Source organism: Humulus lupulus, chromosome 8, assembly GCF_963169125.1.
Source record: "Humulus lupulus chromosome 8, drHumLupu1.1, whole genome shotgun sequence".
NCBI lineage: Eukaryota > Viridiplantae > Streptophyta > Magnoliopsida > Rosales > Cannabaceae > Humulus > Humulus lupulus.
Window position 1 is genome coordinate 16,652,236 of NC_084800.1, and position 8,655 is coordinate 16,660,890.

General features: G+C 34.5%; 2 protein-coding genes across 3 annotated transcripts; both read left to right on the forward strand.

The window, feature by feature from the left end:
• Positions 1-612: 612 nt before the first annotated feature.
• LOC133794820 (uncharacterized) lies at positions 613-4,805 on the forward strand. 2 transcript variants are annotated; one of them, XM_062232245.1, is made up of 10 exons: positions 613-791; positions 1,098-1,501; positions 1,595-1,839; positions 2,157-2,241; positions 2,361-2,546; positions 2,636-2,803; positions 2,927-3,124; positions 3,790-3,961; positions 4,068-4,239; positions 4,316-4,805. In XM_062232245.1, exons 2-10 carry the CDS (start codon positions 1,148-1,150, stop codon positions 4,407-4,409), a joined length of 1,674 nt encoding a protein of 557 aa, XP_062088229.1. In that variant the 5' UTR covers positions 613-791; positions 1,098-1,147; the 3' UTR covers positions 4,410-4,805. The 2 variants fall into 2 exon arrangements, with proteins under 2 accessions (XP_062088229.1, XP_062088230.1); XM_062232246.1 differs by having other exon boundaries at positions 1,135-1,501.
• Positions 4,806-5,746: 941 nt separating this feature from the next.
• Positions 5,747-7,291, forward strand: LOC133793511 (probable long-chain-alcohol O-fatty-acyltransferase 5). The gene has a single exon (XM_062230844.1). The coding sequence runs from the start codon at positions 6,061-6,063 to the stop codon at positions 7,156-7,158; it is 1,098 nt and encodes a 365-aa protein (XP_062086828.1). The 5' UTR covers positions 5,747-6,060; the 3' UTR covers positions 7,159-7,291.
• Positions 7,292-8,655: the final 1,364 nt, after the last annotated feature.

Genomic DNA, 8,655 nt, shown 5'->3' on the forward strand with positions numbered 1-8,655 from the left:
CATAATTTAGACTTTTTATAAAAAGAACTACGCAAAGCGTATAATAATAAATAAAAGTAAATGTACAACAAGCTTTTTGAACTTTGTTTTCAGTACTTTAAAATTTGTCAGAATTTTTCAAAAATCTACAGGAAGTTCGCTATACAATAACAGTGAACACCATCATGAAATAAAAAATTATGGTCAAGATGTCTTCACGTGTCTATATAAAGAACATGTTGTACGAGTATGATCAAAATGAATCACCACCCCATAGTCTCTAAAAAAATATTTTAAAATATATATGTTTTAATAATTACAAAAAACTGCGCGGAATGCGATTATATTTTCTAGTTTTTAAATAAAGGAGAATACGTGTATTCTCTACCCCCACCTACAAAGTAAAATAAGCAAGGATGATAATAGGGGTAAGGATTAAAATGATTAACGGGGACGAGGGCGGGTGCCCGTTTCCATTCCTAACCCCTAGTTATCCCTAGGATGCACAATATTTATATGTAATTAATTTTAGTTATTAATATTATCCCTGTGAGCAGATTAATTACACATCTTTGGTAAGTATCATTACTCTAATTTTTATTTCATCTTTCCAACTCTTTCTGATTGCTTCCTATACCTTGTGGTCAATTAAAAAAACTGATGATTTTGTTAATCAACGGCTAACACTGAAATCATCTTGCTGCGGCTAGCTAACACTTCTTCTCCAACCTAATTAACGGCTCTCTCGTCTCACACTCTCTCTTACTCTCATTGTCATTTCTCCATAGTCCGGTGCCTCTCCTCTGGTTCAGGTACAATTTCGTCTTCACTTAATTTCTTTGTGAAATTATTATTATTATTAGGGTTGTTCTGAAATTAAACCTATAGTCGCTAGTCGGTTTATTTTTTCATTCTGTAGCCATACATTTTTCTTTTCTTCTTTCCCGCGTTTTCTTACTGCCCAAACATCTCTCTCACTCCTTTTTTTAGTATTTTCAGCTTCTATAATTTCATTCCTCTTCCGCATCTTAAATTTGTAATTGACATGTTTTGATTTGATGGGTGCTAGGGTTTTTTTAGGGTTTTCTGAAGCTTGATTTTTCATTCTTTCTCTTCAGTTCATTAATGTTTATTCGGTGATTGGCATCAAACTAGTTGTGTCAAGGACATGAAATCCAAAAGAGAACGCGACGGTGATACTGTAAGTGTCAGTGAAGATGGGGTTTTCGATTCTGATCCAAAACGGCAGAAAGTGATTTCTCGTTCGTCCCTTTCTTCCTCAAGTCCTCCAACTGCATCTGAGAACTCTCTTCTTCCCGGTTTTAATTATGGCGATGAGGATGAAGATGAGGAAAATTCGAGGCGACCGCCTTTTAACGGTCTCACAAGACGGAATGGGGTTCCAGAAGTGGAGGAAGACGATGATGATGATTACGCACTTGACCAAGGAGGCCAGGTAAAGAGAAGCCGTGACATCGAGATTAGAAGGGATTGCCCGTATCTGGATACCGTTAATCGCCAGGTATAATACATGTCTTAGCCTTTGTTAATGCTGCTTATTTTGATCGTCTATAAGTCAAACTGTGTCAATTGTTCAACCTTTTTTTTTGGTCAGGTTTTGGATTTTGATTTTGAGAAGTTTTGCTCTGTTTCTCTGTCGAATTTGAATGTCTACGCCTGTTTGGTTTGTGGGAAGTATTACCAAGGAAGGGGGAGGAAGTCTCATGCATACACTCATAGTCTAGAAGCAGGGCACCATGTATATATAAATCTTCGAACGGAGAAGGTTTATTGCCTTCCTGATGGATATGAGATTAGTGATCCCTCATTAGATGATATCCGGCATGTTCTAAATCCGAGGTTTGTTTACTTTTTGCTTCTAGATTTCACTTGTCTTTCCTCTTTTCGTTGGTTTCGCTTGCCAACTTCTCTTGCTTGTCTTTTTACAGTTTAGAAAGACTATATATTAGCACATAAGCAATATAAAGCTCGTATTATACTTTTGGCTGTCACATAAGTGCTATAGTTGGAATGGTCTTTTCCCTTTGCTGTTTATTTGAATTGGCATGGTTGCTTGACATATTTAATTGATTCATAGAGATAAAATAATTGCATGGACAGCTGCTTCAGTTTGATAATTGCATTGATAATCAGAACTATCATCTTGATAATTGTAGGTTCACTGAGGAACAAGTTGAACAACTTGACAAAAATAAGCAGTGGTCTAGGGCACTTGATGGTTCTGATTATCTTCCTGGAATGGTACACATTTTGTGTTATTAGAGTGCATTCTTATTGTTGATATTGTATGTTCCCCGAGAATGTTAAAGCCGGACCATTTTCTCAGTTTTCTTGTGGTTTCTCAATTTTGCAAATTACAGGTAGGGCTTAATAATATTAAGGAAACTGATTTTGTGAATGTCACAATTCAGTCATTGATGAGAGTAACTCCTTTGAGAAACTTTTTTCTCATTCCTGAGAATTATCAACACTTTAAGTCCCCACTTGTTCATCGATATGGGGAGCTAACCCGAAAGATTTGGCATACAAGGAATTTTAAAGGACAGGTTTGTCAACATTCTAGAATTTCATTGAAGATTGAAACTATGATTCTTGAATATGAAATTCATGTTTCTCAACTTTTAATTTTCTGTAGGTGAGCCCACATGAGTTTTTGCAGGCAGTTATGAAAGCCAGCAAAAAGCGTTTTAGGATAGGGGCTCAGTCAGATCCAGTTGAATTTATGTCATGGCTTCTAAACACACTGCATTCAGATCTTAGAAATTCAAAGAAAAATAGCAGTATAATTTATGATTGCTTTCAGGTTCAATCTCTATTCTCACTTTGCTTTGTTTATGGTTTTTTCCCCTGTTGCAACTTGCAATACATATTGTGGCTTGCTTCCATGGTTCAGTCGAGATTAGTCTAAAATTATCTATGCTGTTAGGGAGAATTGGAGGTTGTGAAAGAGACTCCTAACAAATCTATTGCTGAAAAGAAAGAAGATGGTGATGAGCTGGAGGGTGTTACTGAGCGCAATGGCATTATCACAGAAACTTACAGAATGCCATTCTTAATGCTTGGACTGGATTTGCCACCACCTCCTCTTTTCCAAGATGTGATGGAGAAAAATATTATACCACAGGTATTGAATTGGTTTTCCTTTGATTGGCATCATATTAGATTTTTACTTTTTGGTGCAATAGTAAAAATAAAGGCTTTAAAACTGATGATAAGGATTAAAGCAGAATTTTTTTATTTGAAGTTTAAGCAAGGATCAAAAGTAACACTTGTTAAAATATGGAGACATAATATCATGCATGCTCTAACATTGATTTATAGATGATAAAGATTAAAGCAGAATTTTTTTATTTGAAGTTTAAGCAAGGATCAAAAGTAACACATGTTAAAATATGGAGACATAATATCATGCATGCTCTAACATTGATTTATAGAAATTCAACTTTATCTCTCTGTTTTAAGTATCACTTGAAAAAAATAAAAAATAAAAAATCTCTTGGAACATGTAGATTAGTTTAAGACGTGAAATCTGGATTTATTAATTGATCAGGCCACTTGATTGAGAATCGTCACCATCTGAATGGTCAATTTGGATTAAAGCATGTGTGAGTTTTTGTATGTCTGTGTGCAAAGGCAAATTGCTATGCTTCATGTAGATTTAAGATTATCATGATTTGGTAGAAATAGTCACATTTGAAATATGATGGGTGTAATGTATCAGGTTCTCAGTCTTATTTCAAGAGTAAACACTGAATTCGATTTTTTCCCGCTGAATTTGATTTTTCTTAGGTCCCTCTGTTCAACATTCTGAAGAAATTTGATGGGGAGATGGTCACTGAAGTAGTCCGACCTCGTGTAGCAAGAATGAGGTATCGAGTTACCAGATTACCACAATATATCATTCTCCACATGCGGAGATTTACAAAAAACAATTTCTTTGTTGAGAAGAATCCTACTTTAGGTGAGACTATACATCATCAAAGACATACTTTACAGGGTGCTGCGCTGACACAAGATTTTTGGCTTCTTGTGTACCTTCTGCTGCTAATTGATTATTTCCATTGCAGTTAACTTTCCTGTAAAGAACCTTGAACTGAAGGACTACATCCCCTTGCCAACACCTAAAGAAAACGAGAGATTACGCTCAAAGTATGATTTAATTGCCAATATTGTTCATGATGGAAAGCCCGGCGAGGGTTCCTACAGGGTATTTGTCCAGAGAAAGTCGGAAGAATCATGGTAATTCTTATTGATTTGTATTAATGTAGGCAATAACGACTGTTAGATTTTAACATATTACATTCAATTTTCTTAGGTACGCCATGCAGGATCTGCATGTTGAAGAAACGCTTCCACAAATGGTTGCTCTCTCTGAGACTTATATGCAGATATATGAACAACAACTGTAACATTGGATTTTTTGAGTTCCATAATACTGTTTAGATGGTTGGGTCAGTTATATGACGGCAAAGAAAAGGAAGTTCTAGATAGTAGTGACTTTTTGGGTGGCTGATATAGTTCAGTGTGGTCACTGCCTCACAGCTCTCCACGAATTTGTTAGTTAGATCAAGATTGCAGAGAAAAAGGATTGGTTGAGCTATGGGAACATGAAATAGAAACAATTTTCTTTTGGTTTCTACGTCAAACCATCAATCTTTTAGAACATAAAAATCATCCGTTCATATAATTCTGTTTAATTTTTACAATGCCATTGTAATTTTCAAATGATGATGCTACTACTGCACAGTTGGTTTTTAAGCAACAATAACAAGTAATAATATTTATAAGTAATCTACTTATATGTACTTAAATGGGTGGCTATTGCAAATAGAAAGCCCTGGGATTTCAGCATGGTATTCCTAGTTTATGTGCATACGTAATTTATTATCAAATGTTTTGTCCATGTCAAGGTGGAACAATTCTAGTCATGGTTCAAAATAAGAATTCAATTTTATTTGGGTCATAGGTTTAGTAATTCCATGCAATGACGAGCTATTGAATTCATAGCTTTTGTGATGATTAATTTCAACGACTTATTGCCTTCAAATTTACAATTAGTTTCGAAGTCGAATAATTGGAACAGATAAACAGCGAGTGACTTGAAAATAAAAGCTTCCTCGCTATACTGCAAAACGATAAATGTATATTTTATAAGGAAAATATAAATTGCGGTTAACATAGCTATGTTTATACCTTAGGACAAGTCTAATGGGATTGCAAAATGCCAAAATGATGCCTAATATCACATCACACAACAATCCAATAAAATTTGTACAACCGTTATACTGTCAAGCTACACTGCTCCACCAAATATTGTGGAGTACTATAGCAACGAAAAAAAAATTATTTACTTTTTTGCTTTTTTATATTAGTATTTAATAATAAATATATGTATATTATTTTTATATAAAAGAAAAAATAATATAGAATATACTTTTTAGTTTAAATTTTAGTGTTAGTGATTGGAATGAGAAAAAAATATGGTGCTAAACATTAAAATGTAAATATACTTAATGTCTTAAAAATGTTACACTTTTATATTCAATTTTTTATTTTTTATGATAAATATAACCAATATTCTAAAAAAGTTGTACTTTTATACTTATTTTTCTTATTATTTTGAGAAATAATAAGAAAATGATGGGAAGAATTGCTTATTACAAAAAAGATTGCTACATGATTTATCTTATTTAGAAGTAAAAACATCACAACAAGAGAGTTGTTGGCATCTAACTGAGACCACATTTGCTTAATCTAAATCCCATACATTAGGATTTGCTCCCTAGAACTACATGGAGTAAAATAATGAGATTGCTTTACAAAACAACATTTCAATTTTGAATTAGGCCCAACTTGTGTGTGAGGTTTTCTTTTTTTAGGGGATGTTTTAAATAAATACCAAACATACAGCTGCAATCATTAAAAAGAAAATAAATGAGGGGGGCCTTGGATGTGGTAATCCTCCTGCCTTAGCTTAAAACATTTCAGTTTGATCGAGTAAAAAAAAGAAAAAAAAGAGAAAAACACACACACAAATCATTTAGAGTGAAAGACTGAACAATGAAAGGAGAAATAGGCAACTTTGTGAAGGTATGGTTATCCGTAGTGGCATCACTCTGCTACTCTCATATGATCGGAAAGAGTATCAAACAAGGCGCAACCAGGCTCTTGGCTATCCTCCCTGTCATAGTCCTCTTCCTAGCTTTGCCTCTCAATCTCACCTCCATTTTTCTTGGAGGGCCGACTGCTTTCTTCGTCGCATGGCTCGCCACATTCAAACTCCTCCTCTTTGCCTACGGTAAAGGCCCTCTTTCCTCCTACCCACCTCTCCCTTTGCCACATTTCATCTCCTTAGCTTGCTTCCCCATCAAAATCCAAAACGACCCTACTCAAAATTGCTCCAAATCACCACTCAATTATGCTGTAAAGCTTCTAATCTACTCCACTAACTTACTAGTCTACCAGAACAGACACTCCCTTCACCCTAAAGTTTTCATGTTCTTATTCTCCGTATACACCTACATTATCTTCGAACTCATCCTAGCCTTAGTGGCAGCCCTGGTTCGAGTTTCGCTAGGAGTTGAGCTGGAGCCACAGTTCAATGAGCCGTACCTCTCCACATCGCTACAGGACTTTTGGGGAAGAAGGTGGAATCTCATGGCAAGCAACATCCTACGGCCCACAGTTTACGATCCCGTTCGAGCCGTTTCTAGCCGTTGGATTGGGACAAAGTGGGTTGCCCTGCCAGCTGTAATTACAGCATTTTTTGTATCTGGAATGATGCACGAGTTGATATTTTATTACTTGGGACGAAAGAGACCCACGTGGGACCTCACTTGTTTCTTTCTACTCCACGGCGTTTGTGTGTCCGTTGAAATCGCCGTTAAGAAAGCCGTGAGGAGAAAATGGCGGTTGCCGGCGTTAGTTTCAGGGATATTGGCAATGGGGTTTGTGATGGTTACTGGTATGTGGCTATTTTTGCCGGCGCTGATGAGGTTCGATGCGGATGTGAGAGGGAATAGAGAGTTAGTTTCGCTGATTGAGTTTGTCAAAAATATTGGTACCACTTTTGGTTCGGGAATCGGCAAAGTTATTGAATTTTTATCTTTAAGTTTACGACTGTTACAATCTACTTTAGGGGCTCTTGGTATGAGTTAATCTTTGCAAAAGGAATGGTAATCTTTAAAATTAAGATTCATGTGTTTGGTATGAGGTGTTTCTGTTTTTTAAACTCTAAAATTGTAAGACGCTGAAAATGAGATTATTCTAGGAGAAGCTAATATTATATCCTTCCAAAAAGGTGAATTTCAAACATTATCATTAATCATAATATAATGTGTTACTCTTATAATTAATTTTAAAAATAATTAAATTAAAATATTTACTTAAATATAGATAATTATATTTGAATATTTAATTAAATATATATTATAATATGTTATATTATTTTTCTTTTTATTAATTTTTTTAAAATTAATTTTAAAAAAATAATGTAGAAAATTCTCGTGTTTAATCAAACAATGTAATTCAATTAATAGGAATCTAATTAAATATTCTCATGCACAACCAAACACAATTTACTAATTTCCAGACAATCATATTTGCCTCCCTAAGTACCTAGATTTAGTTATCCCGTCTATTTTTATCCAAAATTTAAAAACGGTTAATTATTACTAGGGGTGTTCATTGGTCGGTTTGAGCGGGTTTGGTAGATTTTTGACAAACCCAAACTTATAATCGGGTTGTTATTTTTCAACTCGTAACCCACCCAATTAAAAAAAAATGAAGTTCAACCCGACTATCGGTTTGGCGAGCGAGTGGTTAGTGGCTAATAGCGCCCTAGTTGAAGGCATTCCTCTCTACGGCTGGCACTCGAGGAACCACGAGGCACTCCATACAGAGCAAGCAACCCGCCCAAACTGCCGAAATTTAAAAAAAAAAAATTCTAAAAAAAATCATTTTCACTAATTTTTTTATTATTTTCTCTATTTTTAGTTTGTATTTGTAACTAAAACAACTGTTACTTTAAAATATATGATTTTTTTTTATAAAAAATAATAATTTGAATTTAGTTTTATATATGTATAATTAATAATTAAATAAATATAAAATTAAAAAAATAGACAAATTCTTAATTGGGTAGGTCGGGTTACATTGGGCGGGTTGCCAAAAATTTCAACCCGCCCAATATAGTAATTGGGCGGTTTGAAATGAAGTTCAGGTTTTTCGGGTTGCATTTTTTGTCGGTTTGGGCAGGTTGCAAATTTTTTTGCACAGCCCTAATTATTACCCATTTTTCTAAGCACAATACTTATTTTACCACAATTCTTTGAAATATAAACTACAATTTTTGAAATGTAAACTAAAACCAAAAAATGCAAAGCACATGTTCATAAATGTAAGCATTAGCCTAAAAATTTAAATCAAGGGTCTCTAATTGTATTGTGGGTTGTTGACTAGCTTTTTTTGCTAACGAATAATTAAAATAAAGCTTAAAGAAAAAAAGATTGAACACAAGATTTTTACATGGTTCAGGTTGTGAATCAACCCTAGTCCACAAGTCACTTGTATAAGGATCTTAAGAACTTGCAAAGCTCAAGTTCTTTTGGGGGTTTCAGACAGTGTATAGGCTCACTTTGAAACTAGAAATTAAGG

Bases quoted from the DNA above. Each gene is read 5' to 3' on its own strand.
- LOC133794820 (XM_062232245.1), top strand. From the start codon at position 1,148: ATGAAATCCAAAAGAGAACGCGACGGTGATACTGTAAGTGTCAGTGAA. The intron at 2,804-2,926 runs GTTCAATCTCTA...CTATGCTGTTAG, and splicing joins TAATTTATGATTGCTTTCAG to GGAGAATTGGAGGTTGTGAA. The intron at 3,962-4,067 runs GTGAGACTATAC...TTTCCATTGCAG, and splicing joins TGAGAAGAATCCTACTTTAG to TTAACTTTCCTGTAAAGAAC.
- LOC133793511 (XM_062230844.1), top strand. From the start codon at position 6,061: ATGAAAGGAGAAATAGGCAACTTTGTGAAGGTATGGTTATCCGTAGTG.